The sequence below is a fragment of the Mytilus edulis genome, chromosome 7 (genome assembly GCF_963676685.1).
Source record: "Mytilus edulis chromosome 7, xbMytEdul2.2, whole genome shotgun sequence".
NCBI lineage: Eukaryota > Metazoa > Mollusca > Bivalvia > Mytilida > Mytilidae > Mytilus > Mytilus edulis.
In genome coordinates this window covers 60,874,558-60,895,152 of record NC_092350.1, presented here as the reverse complement: position 1 = coordinate 60,895,152, position 20,595 = coordinate 60,874,558, and the positions used below count along the sequence as shown (strand labels likewise).

At 31.4% G+C, this 20,595-nt stretch overlaps 2 protein-coding genes across 2 annotated transcripts in view; one reads left to right on the top strand and one right to left on the bottom strand.

Moving 5' to 3' along the window:
* Window positions 1–20,595, bottom strand: part of LOC139481922 (kinesin-like protein KIF21A) — a 275,709-nt gene that overhangs the window by 228,026 nt on the left and 27,088 nt on the right. The gene's annotated exons all lie outside the window — the stretch shown is intronic.
* On the top strand, window positions 604–12,529 carry LOC139481928 (uncharacterized). The gene is made up of 2 exons (XM_071265494.1): window positions 604–653; window positions 10,108–12,529. Exon 2 carries the CDS (start codon window positions 10,116–10,118, stop codon window positions 11,796–11,798), a length of 1,683 nt encoding a protein of 560 aa, XP_071121595.1. The 5' UTR covers window positions 604–653; window positions 10,108–10,115; the 3' UTR covers window positions 11,799–12,529.

Here is a 20,595-nt window from a genome sequence, read left to right as displayed (position 1 = left end):
ATAATATAATTAACTTTATTTTCTAGCTATGTCGGCATTTCTTCTAAATAAAACTGTAACACAAATAAATCGTGTACATATTGTTGCTTTAATTTAAAGTCATATACATCAATTGGGTAAATAATTATCTTAACTTTTACATACGAATACAAAATCTAAAAAATAGAATCACAACTATCAATTATACTTGCTTGTAAATCTTTTCAAGCTATTGCATGTTTCTATTATTATTTTTTTCAATTATTCTTCCTAAACTTTATTTATCAAGATAATAACAAAACAAAACTGTTCACATGGTAAGAATGAAATATCTTAGTGGAAATAACACCCAAATGGGATTGTATGATATATAAGCCACATATCAAGGTGATAAAACCTGTCAGATTTAATAACTTTAAATAGCGTTTAAAAGAGTAACGTTTGTTATTGCCGGTAAAACTTATCATTTGCCGTCTCTAAGAAAAATAAATAAACAATTTCATTTTTACAAAACTCGAAAGAAAGTAAAAAAATGTCTACAATAGGTAGGTATATTTCTTAATACACACCTATCGTTAGTGTGTAGATAATATTTAATCAGTTTCGAAAACAGTCATGTGATTGATAACCTACCTGGTAAACCAGACGGTAGTGTATCTAATTCAAATTGGAAGGTAATTTTAATATTTTGTTTGATATTTATGATATTATTTCTTTTTTAGTTACGTCAATCTCCATGATAAGTATGACCTAGATACATGAAATTAGTATAATTTCATTATTTCAACTTTTGTTCTGAGCTTGGACATTACACATATGATGAGTATCGTTGATAGGGAAATGGGTTGTTGTCGAGCCTGTGACTTTTGTTGCAGAAAGCTCGACATAGGAATAGTGATCCGTCGTCGGCTACGGTGGCGGCCGCAGCGTTTGATTTCTTTTTAAAAGCTTTATATTTTAAAAGGTGGAAGACATGGATGCTTCATACTTTATATATAGATGTCTCATGTTACGAAGTTCCGTCTGTCAGATGTCCATTGACCGTGATCTAATTTTCATGGTTCAGTGACTACTTGTATTTAAGATTTTTTCTAATGTTAATTTCTTTCTTACTATATTTGGTATGTGCGTACCTTGCAAGGTCTGCATGCCCGACAGACAGTTTTCACCTGACCTCGACCTGATTTCATGGATCAGTGTACAAGGTTAAGTTTTGGTGGTTAAGTCCATTTCTCAGATACTATAAGCAATAGGTCTAGTATAGTCGGTGTATGGAAGGACTGTAAAGTGTACATGTTAAATTGGTAGGTGTCATCTGACCTTAACCTCATTCACATGGTTATGTGGTCAAAGTTAAGTTTTTGAGTTTTGGTCTTTTTTTAATACTATATATATGCAGTTTGTCAACAATATTTGGTGTATGGAAATATTTTATGATGAACATGTAAGTCTAGCCGGTTTTATTTGACATTGCTCAGTGTTAAGTTTTTGTGTGTTGCTCTGTTTTTCTGAAATTATAAGCAATAGGTCAACTATATTCGTTGTATGGAAGAATTGAAAGCTGAACATGTCCGACTGACATGTGTCATCTGACCTTGACCTCATTTTCATGATTCGTCTGTCAATGTTTAGTGGTCTTGGTTAAGTCTGTTTCTTAGAAACTGTAAGCAATCGGTAAAAAATATTCAGTGTATTTAATGATTGTAAGGTGTACATGTATTTCTTATTTGGTTTATTTAACATTGATCTCATTTTCTTAGATCATGTTAAGTTTATTGGATAGTTGTAGTAAAGCTTTATATTTAGGACTATTAACATAATATCAATGATCAATAAAGAAGGCGAGACATTTCAGCGTGTGCACTCTTGTCTTTATTTATATTATATTTGATATAACAAGGATTTGTATGGAATTATATCAATCATCTGACCTATAGACATGCATATTTATATATATAATCTCTATGTTACCATTTGACCAAGGAAGATGATTAAAAGCTGGTGCACGTTTTATGACTTTATGCAAAGGGATCATTGGACAAAACACAAAAAAAAACAAAAAAAAAACACCACCATAACGTAAGAAAGAAGTTCGAATCACGTAAGAAGAACTATTCAACATTTCCTTTTTTTGTGAAACAAAAATTAATTATAAACTTTTTTAACATAACTAGCTACAAAATAATGTCAAGAACCGTAACTCTTTATCTTTAGTTTGTACAAATAGAACAAGTTATTTTATCTAATACAGGTTTCATGTTATCCTCGTAAAAAATAAACATAAATCGAACTTATTTGAAGCATAACATGTTTTAATAATTCATGTATTAGTCTACTGTACCAAGTTTATTTTTGAGTACCGTAGTCCTTATAAATTGTAATGTGACATGCTATTAAATTTGGTAGTGAACTACGTTGATATGTATATCTATTTGTCTGAATAATTAAGTACCGGTCTTTGTAAGAATCATGCAGGTTCCTGTTGATGGGCGATTCATGACCCCTCTTCAAATGTCTTTATATTTTGTTTATGAGGAAGGTATGGTATGAAAATAAGTTTCCTGTGTTAATTTTTTTCTTTTTAACCTTGGTTGCCATGGAAACCATCCTTACAAAATTTTGCCTAAATACGTCCATAAGTAGTCTTTGAAAATTGAAATATAATGAATTTTAAAGAACCATAGAAATAAAGTTAATCAATACAAACAATATGTATATTTACAGTATTGACAAACACGACCCCAAACTATACAAAAACGTTAAAATTTTGAATTAACTAAATAGTTTGTTTCCATAGCAACCATTTAAAAATGTGTTAAAATTCGAAAATTAAAAATTTCAAAAACTTTAAAATTTTAAATCTGTTTATCTCCCAAGACCAACAATACCATGACATGTCATTGACAAATTTAGAAAGACCACATTCTATATTTTCAGAAAATAAAAAGAAAGTCGTGTATTTTTTTTCTTTAAAAAAATAATTTTAGTAAAAAATTGTCAATTTTCACCAAAATTCAGATTACCAAACAGATGAATACTGAAACATTTTGAACTTAAAAAGCTAAAACACTCCATTTATGCGTGCATTTCTGACACAAATTTGGTAATTATAAATGAGAAAATATGATTGATAGAGATATTGGTGTAGAGAAGGACATTTTTTCTCTCTGGGCATGATGCCCCCCCCCCTTTTTTTCAAAATTCAAAAAATTATTAAAAAAATTAAAAGATGAAATTCAATTGTGAACATTTTGAGCATCAAAACATGAAATTTCACCAAAGGGTGAGGGCAATAATAGAACCCCCTACACCATTTTTATATATTAGATTTTTTTTAGAAAATGGGAATGTGTCAAAGAGACAACAACCCAAACAAACAACAGAAAATAGTCGAATTGCTGATGACTGAATGAAGGATAGCTGCGTCCCTAATTACACTTGTTTTGTGCAAATTGAAATTTAAAATCTTTAGATGCTATTTCATGGTCTTTAAAATTAGACTCTGTCCAAGTTTCATTTCAATCTATGTAAAAAAAAACTTAGTCTCAGACTGTCTTTAAATTCTAACTCTAAACAACAGGCTCTAAAGAACCTAAATCGATCACCTGTAATTTTTGGTTAAATCTTGCATCAATGATTATTTGTCCCTTTCAATCTAGATCAATGAGTGGCTTAACAATTCCATTTAAATGTTCTTTGTATCTGTCGTTTTTTTTTCAAAAGCTAAAAATGCATTTTACCCCTATGTTTCATTTTAGCCATAGTGCTAAGTTTCTTGAAGTACAAGGAAATAAAAAACTAAATTTATACAAGATACTCCCAAGTTGGGCTGAAATTGATTAAGCATATTCAGAAGAAGATTTTTTTTTAAAGTAAGCAAACTAGATGAACAAATTGTGAAAAATTTCTTTAAAGGGCTATAACTCCATAAGGATTCAATTGACAATTCTGGTCATATAAACTTATTTGTAGATCTTACTTTGCTGAAAGTTGTGCTGTTTACAGTTTATCTTTGTCATTACAAAAAATGTACTAATATTAAAGATAATAACCAAAACTGCAAAATTTCCGTACAGTTAACAATTTAGTGGCAGCAACCCAACAATGGGTTGTTAGATTCATCTGAAAATTTGCTCTTAAAAGGCTTCAGTGTTTGAGATATGAGCTACACACTGCATTTTACCCCTATGTTCTACTTTTACCCATGGCGGCCATGTTTTTTTACAAAATAAAAAAATAAAACACAAACTTTATTCTAGATATCCTACGGATCATTCAGTTTAAGTTTAACTCGAATTGGTTCAGTAGTTTCAGTGGAAATGTTTCAAATATTTTACACCGGACAGACGACAACGGACGCAAATGTGGCAAAATTCACAGTTCCTTTGAAACGGTGACCTAAAAAAACTACGTCCATTCTATCAGAAATAAACTGAAAATAAAAAATAAAACATTTGTACCATCGAGAGCGCTAACGAGGCCACTTTCCATAAATTTTAATATTTTTAAGGGTCATAACTCTTTAAAAAAAAGTCAATTGTCCATGATTATAGAACTTATCCGAGATATTGTTGATATTAATCTACTGTATAAGTTTTATTAAAAATCTGGCAAGAATTGTACCTGTGGTAGCGCTAACGGAGCTATTTTCCAAAAATTTATTATTTTCAAGGGTTATAACTGTTTTTTTTTTTTTTTATAAAAGTCGATTGACCACCAATATATAACTTGTTTGAGATATTGCTTAATATTAACCTAAAGTATTAGTTTCGTAAAAATCTGACAGAATTTGTACATGTGCGAGCGCTGCAAGGACCGGACGGACAAACACACGGACAGACAGATGGACACAAGGACGGATGGCAATCAAAATTTAAAGCAGACCATGTTTAAATTAAAAAAATTAAGTTCTAATTTCGATTTTTATACGACCGCAAAAATAACTGGTATCATGTTGGCGTCGTCGTTGTCGTCGTCGTCCGAAGACATTTGGTTTTCGCACTCTAACTTTAGTAAATGTAAATGGAAATCTATAAAATTAAAACACAAGGTTTATGACCATAAAAGGAAGGTTGGGATTGATTTTGGGTGTTTTGGTCCCAACAGTGTAGGAATTAGGGGCCAAAAAGGGCCCAAATAAGCATTTTTCTTGGTTTTCTCACAATAACTACAGAAATCTATGAAATTTTAACATAAGGTCTATGACCACAAAAGAAAGGTTGGTATTGATTTTGGGAGTTTAAGTCCCATCAGTTTTGGAATTAGGGGCCAAAAACAGGTCCCAAATAAGCGTTTTTCTTGATTTTTGCACAATAACTTTAGTATAAGTAAATAGAAATCTATGAAATTTTAACACAAGGTTTATAACCACAAAAGGAAAGTTTTGATTGATTTTTGGAGTTTTGGTACCAACGAATTAGGGGCCAAAAGGGGTCCAAAACAAACCATGTATTTATGTCCATACAATGGCTGTTTTTTTTTCATCAACAAATGAATTATTGGGGTTTTTTGATATGCCAAATCTTACCGTGTATTCAGATTCTGAATTTTTGGTCCTGTTTTCAAATTGGTCTACATAAAGGTCCAAAAGGTCCAAAATTAAACTTAGCTTGATTTTAACACAAATTGAATTCTTGGGGTTCTTTGATATGCTGAATCTAATCATGTACTTAGAATTTTGATCATGGGCCCAGTTTTCAAGTTGGTCCAAATCGGGGTCCAAAACTATTATATTAACTATTGTGCAATAGCAAGAAAGTTTTTAATTGCAATGTATTCCGCAATAGCAAGAAATCTTCAATTGCACAGTATTGCGCAATAGCAAGATATCTTCAATTGCACAGTATTGTGCAATAGCAAGAAATCTTCAATTGCACAGTATTGCGCAATAGCAAGAAATATCTAATTGCACAATATTGCACAATAGCAAGAAATTTTCAATTGAACAGTTTTGCGCAATAGCAAGAAATATTCAATTGCACAGTATTGTCCAGTTTTCAAATTTGTCTACATTAAGGTCCAAAGGGTCAAAAATTAAACTTTGTTTGATTTCAACAAAATTGAATATATGGGGTTCTTCAATATGCTGAATCCAACCATGTATTTAGATTTTTAATATTTGGGCCCGGTTATCAAATTGGTCCACATTGAGGTCTAAAGGGTCTAAAATTGAACATTATTTCATTTCATCAAAAATTGAATTCTTGGGGTTCTATGATATGCTGAATTTAACCATGTATTTAGATTTTGGATATTGGACCATAATAGGTAAATGTCCAATTTAAATTTTTTAAGTTTTTAAGTTAAAGTTCTTAGACCACATTCATTCTGTGTCAGAAACCTATGTTGTGTCAACTATATAATTACAATCCAAATTCAGAGCTGTATCAAGCTTAAATGTTGTGTCCATACTTGCCATAACTATTCAGCGTTCGAACTCTGCGGTCGTATAAAGCTGCGCCCTGTGGAGCATCTGGTTTATTTATAAAAATAATATTTTTGATATAACAAAAATAAAAAAAATAAAATATTGTTTTTGTCTTAAATCAGTGGTTTTGATAAGATAATAACACTCTGTAAAGATTAGACAAATGGGACAGTTTTAATCTTGGTACAGTGTTTCCAATTTCATTATCTATGGAAAATACATTGTCTTGTATCGTTTCTATTGTGGACTAGTATACTACGCAGAGTCAGATTATGTACACATAATGGCTGTTACTATTTACCTCTCATGTAAATCGTCATGTATCGAAACTTGTATGCAAAGTTTTAACACTTATTTTTGTCACTATGTTGATTTAACTGTGCTAAAATTGAAATTGAAGAAGAACTACAGAACCTTTCTTTCTACTATTCTAATATATAATAATCTAACTTATCTAGAGATTTGAAATAAATGCGGAATGTGTCCATTGGACACAGATGATGCTCCCGCTTGCATATCATAAAAGTTATAAACAGACATAACTGAAGAACGGTAAAAGTGACACTTACCAATTGTGTACTAACGTTATGGTGATAAGAATTGTGTAAAAGTTTCGTAACATTTGGTTGAGGCAAACTAAAGAAAGAAATACAAAACAAAAAATTCAGCAACTTTTTTCCTCTATAAAGAGGCATTGCATAGAACAGTGAAAGTTACACCACCAAAATTCAAAGTTGATCTGCATTTGGTGGTTTTAAGCATTGTGTATAATTTTAATAACATCTGGTAAAGACAAACTAAAGTTAGAGAACAGAAACGGAAATTCAGCAATATTTCTATCTGTAAAGGGGCATAACTCTTGGACGGTTTAAGTGACACCACCAAAATGCAAACTTAGTCTGTGTTTTATGGTAATAAGCAATGTGATTAAGTTTCATAACATTACATAACACTTACAGAGTTTCAAAAGTAATTCAATGATAAATAAAACCAACCAGACATTTCAGGGTGAGCCTCCTTGCTTAGCAGATCTTAGTCTAGGGTTAAAGTTTTTAAACCATCAATCTGTTTCAAAAACAAACAATGAGTTGCATTAAATTGTTACTGTAACTTCTTTATAGCTATTTTGAAAGAGAAAGTATCCTGAGCTATTTGTTTTTAAAATGTTCATTAAGATTTGTTTTATAGATAATCATGTTATGCTCATTGTTGAAGGATATACAGTGCTCTCTGGTGGAGAGTTAATTGTCTCATTGACAATTACAACATATCTTCTTATCTTTATACATAGACTTACTAGTAATTAAGTTTTGGATTCAACATTATTCTTTTTCACTGACAGCATCAGTCTTAGACACGACAACGGTTTATGCGTATTACCATTTTTTAAACTTTTGAGAAATCTTACATATAAGATTGAAGGGAGGGGGTATATATGCTGCCCTCAACTTTAGAAGTTGTGTTGTGCATAACTTTCTAAAATACTTAGTTCACAAGTAAACACAATGAGATACCACATTTTTTTCAACAAATTTTATAATTTTGAAAAAAAAAAGAAAAAAAAATCGAAAAAAAGGGGGGTGCACCATACCCAGAGTGATGATTTTTCATTTTGTACAAGTATATCTTCATTTATCATATACTATCGTTTAAAATTAACAAATGTGTGTCAGAATTGCACATATAAATGGAATATTTTAGCTTTTTAAGTTCAAAATTTTTGATTATTCATCTGATTGTTAATCTGAATTTTGGCAATTGACAATTTTTTACTAAATTTTTTTTTTAAAGAAAAAAAACCGCACGACTTTCTTTTTATTTTCTGAATATATAGAATGTGGTTTTTCAAAATTTGTCAATGACATGTCATGGTATTGTTGGTCCTGGGAGATAAACAGATTTAATATTTAGGAGTTTTTGAAATTTTTCATTTTCGAATTTTAACACATTTTTAAATGGTTGCTATGGAAACAAACTATTTAGTAAATTCACAATTTTAACATTTTTATATAGTTTGGGGTTTTGTTTGTCAATACTGTAAATATACATATTGTTTGTATTGATTTACTTTATTTCTATGGGACTTTAAATTCCCTTATTTTATATTTTCAAAAAGGGCCTTTTTCACATATTCAGGCAAAATGTTGATTTGATGGTTGCCATGGCAACGGGCATAATACAGGGAAAATAAAGACAGAATTTTACCCATCTACCAAAGTTTTTATGATATAGGGCAAAAAAAATTACTTCTGTGACATGTCATGAATCACCTTCTGCATGATTTTTACAAGGACCGGTACTTAACAATAAATATATTAACGATATTTCAATCAAGAAATAGTTGATGCAAGCTATACTTTATTGTAGGTTTAACATGGGTAGGCATTATATTCGTGATTATTTTTGCCCGAGCTCTTTCATGAGTCTCTCTTTTTTGTTTGTAAACAAGCAAACGACATACAATGTGATTTTTCATAGAGAGGAGTTTTGAACAGCCAGCATACACGGTTGTTGTATCTAGGTCAAATATGTCAATTTCGTATTGCAATACATTACAGTGATAATAAATGAATAATTAACAGCATGTGCATCATGTACATTTAAGAGTGTGGAAGTGTTTTAAGCTAACGAAATATATTAAATGCATGCCAATTTGATAAATTCATTATTCTGCAGTAGTCAATATACCCTAGTGCAAACAAATTTTATTGGCTTTAGAGCATGGGTTTATCCACAAAGCGAAAAAAGCACGTCATGTTAAAATATCAAATTTTTGACATGTTTGAACCCTAAGAAAATGAACCTTATATTTGAAGTTATTCGAACTGATTTTTTTTTAAATTTATGTTACAACTCTCCACTATCTTTTAAAAAGATTAAAATGATCGTTGTTATCAGCTTACATTTTTGTAGCCTGATCGGACGTAACACTAGCTGTAACGAATAAAATGTATTTTGAATATTTTACAACTAAGGTGGTATGGGTGTCTTCCGCCATCTTGGATTGTAAAAAACAGAAAAAACCTTAGGTCCAGATTTTCTATCAAGTTAGCAAAATTTGATACAGGAATGCAGATATTAAATGTGAATTTTTATTTAACAGAACGAATTTATCAGAATAAAACTTATAAATATTAATATTTTTACAATTGTAGATTATTTTTCGTTGTTTTAAAATGTTTTTAAATTGGCATTTTAAGGGGAGGTAACTCTAAAACAGTGCATTTTCTGAGGCAATCTTCATGAATTTTCCTATTTTGTATTTTAGCCGGAAAAAACGTACGGTGTCCCTATCTTTTCTTCTAATATTCTCAAAACATTGTCTGAAAACTGTCTTTTGATAATTTATTTTACAATTCTATCGTTTTGTTTAGTTTCTAATCACAAAATGGTGTTTTTCCTGTATAATTCATATACAATTTGTCATTTTGTCACATCCTGTAGCTTGTAAAAAAGGGCGGTGACCTATCATTTTTATTATCTTTTTCAACATATATCAATAGATACTACGTTTAGGCAAAGTATGAACAAATTCTATTATTTTTATTTCAGACTCCCATACCACCTTGAAAACAAAGTCATATGGAAATGAGATCAATGAGAATTATTTCCTATTTTAGAATATATACTTTGAATGATAAAACCATCGATTCCACAGCTATTGCTATTACTAATCATTATTATTAATCCTTACTTTGTAGTGTGTTAAATGGCTGCAGCCTTACAAAATTGTGGTGTCTGTGACCTCCGTCACATCACTATACCATCTATAGTCTGGTGTACAGAATGTGACGAGGGACTATGTACAGAATGTCAGGACCATCATAGTTTGTCTAAGGCATCGCGAAGCCACAGAGTGATACCTTTTGCCGCATACCAGAAACTACCTGCTGATGTACTGAAAATTACTCAGTATTGTACCAGTCACGATAAAAAGTATCAGTTCTATTGCCAGAAGCATGAATGTCCCTGCTGCAGCACATGTATCGTGGAAAGCCACAAAGACTGCCGGGACATTGTCGAATTAGATGATATCATTTCTACCGCCAAAACATCCTATGCCCTGAGCGAGATAGAGGAAACATTAATTGAAGTAGCAGAAAATCTAAAGAAAATTCGTCAGCATCAACAGAGCAATCAGGTGACTTTGAAAGAAAAGAGAAAGGAAATCGAAAAAGAACTAAAGAAAACTAGAATGAAGATCAATAACCACCTCGACAAATTACAAGAAGATTTAATGAAACAACTCAACGAGCTCGAAAAAAAAGAAAACTCTAAAATTTGTCAGTTAATGGCCTCGCTAGAGAAGAAAGAAAAAGAAATAGGAGAATGCCAAACTAGCCTATTGAACATCAAGAAACACGCAACAGATCTTCAAATGTTTCTCTCCATTAAGCAAATAGAAGAGGACGTATATAGCAAAGAAAAAAAATTGCAGGCTCTTGTAGAAGGCAAGAAACAGCATACTCTTTCATATCAGATCAACACCTCTATTCAGAATATCATATCCGATATCAAAAGTTTTGGGGAAGTGCGTATTGAATCTAATCCATGCGACATAGTTTTGATCAAGAAGAAGGCCAGACAAGCCCAATTGAGGATTCCAATCGTTCTAACAAAATGTATAGAAAATATAAAGCTACCGATACACAAGTCCATCGACACTCAAGGAAATAATATTAACGGATGTTGCATACTTCCAGATGATAGATTGGTATTTACTTACTACTTGGCCAAAAAATTAAAAGTTTTCAGTGATAAAGGATCAAAAGACTTTGAGATCAAGATGCCGTGTTACCCGTTTGATATAGTATACATTAGAGAAGACAATACATTGGCTGTATCATCTAATTTTCCAGATACTATTACCATAATAAACCTGGAGACAAAACAAATGATGAAATCAATTGCATTGGATTCTCACATTTATGGCATATACCTGAAAGATAATCGATTGATTTATTCAGGGAGAGACAAAGGTATACGAATGATTAATCTAAATGACGAGTCTAAAAGTGAAATAGTTCGAGAAAAAATACCAGGTGTCTGTTACACTGCAACCTATAGGGACAACGTATACCATACAAACAACGCGAAACACACTGTTATTTGTTATACCCTTCAAGGTAAAATACAATGGACATTTCATAACGAAAGCGTTCTCAAGAGTCCTCAAGGTATTGATGTAGATAATGATGGTAATGTTTACGTGGTGGGGAGTGAATCGAATAATTTGGTAGTTATCTCCCCTGATGGACAACAACATAGAGAAGTATTGACAGAAAGTGATGGTCTAAGTCAGCCTATGGCTCTGCGTTATAGTGGACAGAACAATCAGTTGCTAGTCGCCAACTTCGAGGACAACAAGGCTTTTTTATTCAATTGTAATTGAAAAAAATAACACTTTGAAATTATGTCTGTTTAGATCATTAATTGAAAAGTTTATGGACAGTAGACATTATCTATTTACACAAACAAAATTCGTGAATTTCTTCATAATAATAATATAGTAATTAACTTTTCAATATTTCTCTATAACACCTGACCGACGAACGACACAGTTTAGTTCAGTTCGAACAACATTTTATCGAACCATATTTCAATCTGTAATATAAAAATAAAGAGATGTGGTATAATCACCAATGAGACAACTACCCACAGAGTTCAAATGAAGTGGATATAAGCGGTTATTGTCTGCTACAAAAGGTCCCGACATGAGCAATATAAAACAACTAAATTAGAAAACTGACGACCTAATTTATGACAAATCAATTTCCGAAAAAACATATATAACAGACTTGAACCAATGGCAACCACTGACCTACAGGTTCGATCCTGACTTGGAACAGACACATAAATATAGTGGCAGGATTAAATATGTTTGTGTGCGCTCAGTCCTCACCAAAACGGGGCTGGTGTTACAGCACAACACAAGCCTAAACTATAATAACTCAATTGAGTTATCAGTTCACCATGTAAAACTATCATTGACGATATCAAACCAGACGTGGATCCAGCCACTCTTAACAAACCACGGAAACGTTCACAAAATCAAATAAAACTGAAAAAAGTGGGGTTTCAACCACCAAAATACCATCCCCGCACAACGGATCCGCTAATGGAGACTGCATCCATTGATTGAAAAGTAAATTCTTCAAACATTAGAATGTATTGTTGAAGCTCAAATAAAAAAATGATAATAATACCAAATCACTGTTATTTAATCGTTACAGAACATGGAAAACAGACATATGTTGCATTAGATTGCAGTAGATTAAATGAATATTTATATGACATAAATTTCATTGAAAGTAAAAACTGTTCATGAATGTTGCAGAATAGATAGCAGTTAGCATTTCCTACTTGAGTGTCGTAATTATTTATATCCCCCAAAAAGTAAACCATAGCAACTATTATGTTCCATGCAAATATCACTTCGCTCTTTAGCCTATAATGAATTCCTCTTTATCTCCGATTTGGAACAGCATTGAGACATATATCATAATGACATTTGTGTCATTAGCTTAACCTGCAACCGAAAATATCAGTGATTAACCAGTTTTTATAAAGAACATTTAAAATCATTTAATTACGATTCAAACAAATCAGGTCAATTAAGGTTTATGTACCCTTTTGTAGCCATTTTTGTACGAACTTTTCAAACTTCAATTGTATCAAAACTACAGATATAATGAATAATAGAGATAGGCCATTTTGTACATATTTCAAGGGGAAACTTGATGCAAAGCATTATTTTTTACTGTTCCATTGCATTTAATAGAAAAAGAGGACTTTGTGGCAAATAAATCAAGATTTTTATAGAAAATCCACAGCCTTTATCCTTGTACTCCCATATTTGGCAATTTGATGACTGATAGATATAGGATTATTGCATGCAGTGCTAGCATTGATTTCCTTAAAACAAGTTTATAAATGTAGTTATTGGTTAAGACAAGTATACATATGGCAAAAATCAAGTACACCTATTAGGGTGCGCTCGACTTTAGTGACTCAGCACGATGTGTTTTGGAATTTACAGGTTACTTAGAACTTTTTGTAAAAAATAAACACTAGCACATCATAGAAAATCAAGTGAGTAATTTATGTTTCAAATTTTATAACAAAAATCTCTGTATTAAAGGCTGTGGATTTTCTATAAAAATCTTGATTTATTTGTCACAAAGTCCTCTTTTTCTATCAAATGCAATGAAACAGTAAAAAATAATGCTTTGCATCAAGTTTCCCCTTGGAACATGTACTAAATGGCCTATCTCTATTATTTATTATATCTTTAGTTTTGATACAATTGAGGTTTGAAAAATTCGTACAAAAATGGCTACAGAAGGTTACATAAACCTTAAGATATTTCTACTTCTAATTTTTGTTTACCTAACTTTTGCATTTAAGTTGTCAAATCGATTGTATAGGAAATCTCCAAGTGATTCTACAGTAAACCTTCATGCGATTGTACAGTCAATAAAAATATACGACATTTAGAAAACGAATATACTAGTATTTGGGTTTCTACTGGGCTTTGAAACTTTTAGACCAGGTAGGACTACATTTTCAGAAAAGGTAACATATGTATGGGATAAGAAAATCCTTGAATAATGCACTTTTGTAAACAATAAAGTTATAAAAATTACCATATAATTGATATTGATGTCAACACCGGAGTGCTGACTACTAGTCTGGTTATACCCTCGACGACGAAAGTCCACCAACAGAGGCATCGACTCAGTGGTATACATAGTTATCAAAGGTACCAGGCTTATTATATGATACGTCAGACCCGGGTTTCGTCTACATCAATCAATCGAAACCATATAAAAAAGGATACAGCGAGAGTACTAATTCCGCTAACATGAAATCATGCCTTCCAATACGCTTATATATGTTTCTGTACTTGAGAAATATTTCATAAAGTGACTTTTTTTCAATTTCACTGGATTTAAAGATCTTCATTTCAGACGCTATTGAACCAATTGAGATATAACTCTAACATGTCTTACACTCTTAATTATATGTGTAGTTGTACTTGAGAGTATATTTCATAAGATGCAGATGGTGTTTCCATTTCATTGGATTTAAATATCTTCATCTCTGATACTACTGAACAAATGGGACTCAAATGGCGTGAATAATCATTTAATTCAACCAACCATGTCTACTTAGTACTATGACCGAAAATAGATATTACTGTTCAGTATAAATATACATGAAATGCGCCTTTATCTGCATGTCATTTTGAGAAAAAAATATATTAGATCTATACACGCATTATTCTCTTTTTAGCTCACCTGGCCTAAAAGGCCATGTGAGCTTTTCTCATCACTTGGCGTCCGTCGTCGTCGTCGTCGTCGTCGTCTGTCGTCGTTAACAATTTTTCAAACATCTTCTCCTCTGAAACTACTGAATGGATTTGAATGAAACTTAGCATGATTGTTCCTTAGAGTATCCTGCACAAAGTGTGTGCTTCGATTTTTGATCCGTCAAAAAACATGGCCGCCGTTACTTAAAATAGAACATAGGGGTCAAATGCAGTTTTTGGCTTATATCTCAAAAACGAAAGCATTTAGAGCAAATCTGACGTGGAGTAAAAATGTTCATTAGGTCAAGATCTATCAGCCCTGAAATTTTCAGATGAATCAAACAAACCATTGTTGGGTTGCTGCCACTTAATTGGTAATTTTAAGGAAATTTTGCAGTTTTTGGTCATTATCTTGAATATTATTATAGATAAAGATAAACTGTATACATCAAAAATGATCAGCAAAGTAAGATCTACAAATAAGTCAATATGACCAAAATTGTCAATTGACCCCTTAAGGGGTTATTGTTCTTTAATGACAATTTTTCACAATTTGTTCATCATATTTGCTAACTTTAAAAAAATCTTCTCCTCTGAAACTGCTGAATGAATTTGGATGAAACTTAGCATGATTGTTCCTTAGATTATCCTGCACAAAGTGTGCGCTTCGATTTTTGATCCGTCAAAAAACATGGCCGCCGTTACTTAAAGTAGAACATAGGGGTCAAATGCAGTTTTTGGCTTATATCTCAAAAACGAAAGCATTTAGAGCAAATCTGACAGGGGTAAAAATGTTCATTAGGTCAAGATCTATCAGCCCTAAAATTTTCAGATGAATCAAACAAACCATTGTTGGGTTGCTGCCACTTAATTGGTAATTTTAAGGAAATTTTGCATTTTTTGGTCATTATCTTGAATATTATTATAGATAAAGATAAACTGTAACCAGCAAAAATGATCAGCAAAGTAAGATCTACAAATAAATCAATATGACCAAAATTGTCAATTGACCACTTAAGGGGTTATTGTCCTTTAATGACAATTTTTCACAATTTGTTCATCATATTTGCTAACTTTAAAAAATCTTCTCCTCTGAAACTGCTGAATGAATTTGGATGAAACTTAGCATGATTGTTCCTAAGTTTATCCTGCAGAAAGTGTGTGTTTCGATTTTTGATCCGTCAAAAAACATGGCCGCCGTTACTTAAAATAGAACATAGGGGTCAAATGCAGTTTTTGGCTTATATCTCAAAAACGAAAGCATTTAGAGCAAATCTGACGGGGGTAAAAATGTTCATTAGGTCAAGATCTATCAGCGCTGAAATTTTCAGATGAATCAAACAAACTATTGTTGGGTTGCTGCCACTTAATTGGTAATTTTAAGGAAATTTTGCAGTTTTTGGTCATTATCTTGAATATTATTATAGATACAGATAAACTGTTAAAGCAAAAATGTTAAGCAAAGTAAGATCTACAAATAAGTCAATTTGACCAAAATTGTCAATTGACCTCTTAAGGAGTTATTGCCCTTTAAAGACTTTTTTCACAATTTGTTCATCATGTTGACTTACTTTAAAAAATCTTCTCCTTTGAAACTGCTGTATCAATTTCAGCCAAACTTAGGCTAAATGAGTTTTAGAGTTTCAGAGTATCTAGTATAAATTTTATATTTCATTTCCTTGTATGTCAAGAAACATAGCTCCTATGGCTAAAATAGAACATAGGAGAAAATGATTTTTTTTTTTGCTTTTGAAGAAAATAGGACGATTCAAAGAACATTTAAATAAATTGAAAAGCCAAAATAATCATTGATGAGAGATTAAACCAAAAAAATTCAGGTGAGCGATTCAGGCTCTTGAGAGCCTCTTGTTTAGTATAAAGACACATCAAATTAATTTTAGATCGAGAAATAAGGGCAAAAACAAGCTTATATAAATCCATATTTTTAGGAACTTTTTGTCCTTTTGCAAAATAAATGTATTTTCCATCGACAGAACCAACTTTTAAGTGAGGATGTACGTCAATTCACCATCTGTCAATGTCACGACCTTAAAATGCCAAGAAAATAGCAACAAAAAACACATACATGTATATGAATACAGTATCAAGAATTTTGATAGCATATAATTTGCATTATATATAGACATTCTTGGCGGGTGCATCAGAAGAGAAGTATTACAATTAGGAAATTGGGATTCCGTCTCAAAACAAGACACAACTGAAGTTAGAGGTCATGAAAGTGAATCAAGTAAACGAAAATGGCTCATATACGCGCATAACTGATATGTCTAAATACCGAATGCATTTAAAATCGTAAAACATTTTTTGAAATCTGAAGACATTAATTTCTAAACGAAATGTAATGGATACATAATACAGCTAGTAGGCGTTAGTATTTGGATTTTCAAGTATTCTTTCCGTAACTTAATACCGTTTGTTAAGAATATGTTTGTCTTTCTAAAAATGAAATTATTCATAAAATCAAGACGATAAAGATGAATGGCTATTAATATCCAGTTGGAAATAAAATATAAATTTCAGTATGAGAACATGTTGAATGCGACGTGAATATGAAACATGTTTTGTACTGACCAACATGATGTCCTAGATGTTTACCGTGCGTGTTAGTTCCCAAAGTAACAGTCCACAGAAAGCAAATAATGTCCTTAAATCCGTACAACATCTATGTATTCTTAATATGTGTGACACAGAAAATATACTAAGACTTGGTTGTTTTCTAGGTGGTGACTGACACAAACGGTACATTTGGTAACTGTGTATAATTTACAGAAGGTGTTAAATCCCTACAACTGGTGACCTTTCATTGACTGCATGAAAAAAACTAATAATTATAATCCGTCAAATGCATTCAATTCGTAAGAAAACAAGAGCGCACACGCCTGCTTTACTTATCATTGAACTTATGTTGAAATGTTTAACATGAAGTTTTTACCACAAATATCACATACACTTACTATTATCAATGTTCTATCATGGTGATGTCATGATCAATTGAACCGACATGACAGACATGTACACCTTCAAATCTTTCAATACACCAAATATAGTTGACCTGTTGCTTTTATTCTCTAGAAGGCCGACAAAATTACGAAAATGTATCATAGACCAATGAACCATGAAATTTGGATAAAGTACAATTAAGCCAGACAGACATGTACACCTTATAATGATTTCATTCACAAATAATAGCTGACCTATTACTTTAAGGATTTAAAAAACAGACCAAAACCATAAACAATTAACCAATGAACCATGAACTGAGGTCACGGCCATTTGATACTTGCTAGAATGACGTGTATACCTTAGAATCATTTGATACACTAAATATCCTATCCATATACATCTCAAGCAATTTATTAATGATATTAAATAAAAAATCTGATTTAATATCATTAATAAATTGCTTGAGATGTATATGGATAGGGTCTGAAAATTTTCATAACACGGCACAAAATTGTTTGTGCTCTCAGAAGCAGAGGTGAGAAATGAAATTAAAAACTATGAAGCAACTGACAATATGGTTTCCATTGCATAAAATCCAACCTTTACATTAAAATCATGCTCCTGTGATTTTGTTTGTTTTATTGTGAATCAATGTATTGAATGTGCCTATTTTTTTGGGGTATTTATGGTTGTAGTCCATATACTTACTTAAAAATGACAATTTTAAAGGCTAATTAACCTTCTTTGCTACAATTTGGTACAATTATAATTATAAGGACTTATGTTAACTGAAACAAATCTGAATAGTTCAGTTAAATATTGCTATAACGCTTTGTAACAATTGTATCATGTGGGGAGATGTTTTTGTTGGAGTGTACATAACACTTCTTCAAAACATCTGTTTTTATAACAGGAGCAAAACATGGATTAATGACTCAAAAGCACAGAATGCTTCTGAAACAGTGAAGATATGACTATAATGAAAATTTAATTTATGAAAAAATAAAATTAAAATGGAAAATGACCTAGTTCCTAAGTCTGGAAAAATGGAGAAAATTCCACCAACAATTTCATAACACCAGGTGAACTGTTAAAATTTGTGTTCATTCTTTATGTGGAGTTTCAAGTATATTGATTAAAAATATAGAAGTAATTAATCACACAAATGTGTACGGTCTTTGAAAAGTTTTCCTGGTAAATGACTCAGTTCCCATGTCTGGAAAATGGTGAAAATTCCCTAAATAATGCCATGACAGCCTGTGCAACTCTTATACATGTATATGCACAGTACATATGTGAAGCTAAGATTATCTAGGTTGACAACTGTAACAGTGGCTTAAACAATTATTTACAATCCATGTAATTTTTGTGAAAATAGACTATGTTTCCCAAATCTGCAAACAATTACAATTATGATCCTCCAATTGACATTTTATATTTAGAAAAAAATTTGCAAAAGTCAACTATATGGTTTAGCTCAACACTCTCTTTGAATAATGTCTATGAAACATTATCAATAAAATCGAATGTTTGATTTAGACTTCCCACTTTCCTTTTGCAATTAACCTTTGAGTATTTTTGTTGATACCATTTTGAACTACTGAAAAATAATTCATTTATAGGGATGTAACTTAAATATATCAAAATCTTCAGCTGGTGAAAGCACTTGGTCAGAACTGATAAGAACAGTTATTCAAAAATGAAAACAAAACTAGGTTTGATTTATTTTTATTTCCAGGTACCTGTAGATACATGTACATAAAGTATAACAAAAAAATCTGATAGGTAAAATATTGGTACAAATGATCAGAATATGAAACAGGTATTTGCATAGATCAGTGGACACATTTTGTATTTCAAGAGATAGACCAATGGTCATATGGTGTCATATGCATTTTAAAATACCATAAATCATATTAAAATAAACCTTATAAATTAAAAATATTTTTAGTCCTAGATCTTAATATGATACAATGCCTATTACAATGTATTACAATCTACTGTATCTTAACAAATTGACAGAAAATTAAAATGTTATTAGTAAAAAGATCAACTGGATCAAAGTTTTGTTGAAGACTAATGAATTTGTATGACTTTATTTGTCTTACAATTGCCAAAATGTTCTAGAGTGCTTTTTCTTTGTCACAAAGTTTGGGAAAAATAACTTAGACAAGTCATTTTGAAACATGTGCAAATATTGGCAACTCTTTGCGAAAGAAAAAAAAAGAAAGTTGTCCAATTAATGAAAATTGTAAATACATAAATATTAAACTGCTCCAATTATATTGCTAAATACATACATTTTAAATAATAACACCGGTAATCAATTATAAAGGAAAAGTATGCAAGCTTTGTTATAAGCTGGAAAATCACCGAACCCTGTCTAAACAGACTCTATGACCCATCATTTTGCCATATACAAGGGATCTGTATTTAACTTAAAGAATCAAAGTAGGAATTTTTATCTTTTTATAAAATAAATAAATTTTAATTTTACCCCCGAGGATAAGTAGAATTACTTTTATATAACTATTAAATGATATTCCTTTATCAGCCATCATGCTTGTTAGATCATGCGACTGTTGCCAAGTTTGGTTGAATTTGTGTCTGTAGCTTTAGAGAAGAAAGATCTTTCGAAAAGTTAACAAAAATTTACGAAAAATTGTTAAAAATTTACTATAAAGGGCAATTACTCCTTCAGATGTCAATTGAAAACTTTGGTCATGTTGACATATTTGCTGAACATAACTGCTGTTGACAGTTTATCTCTATCTATAATAATATTCAAGATAATAACCTAACACTGAAAAATTTCCTTAAAATTACAAATTTAGGGACAGCAACCCACAAAGGGTTGTCTGATTCTTCTGACAATTTCATAGCAGATAGATCTTAACCTGTTCAACATCTCCTC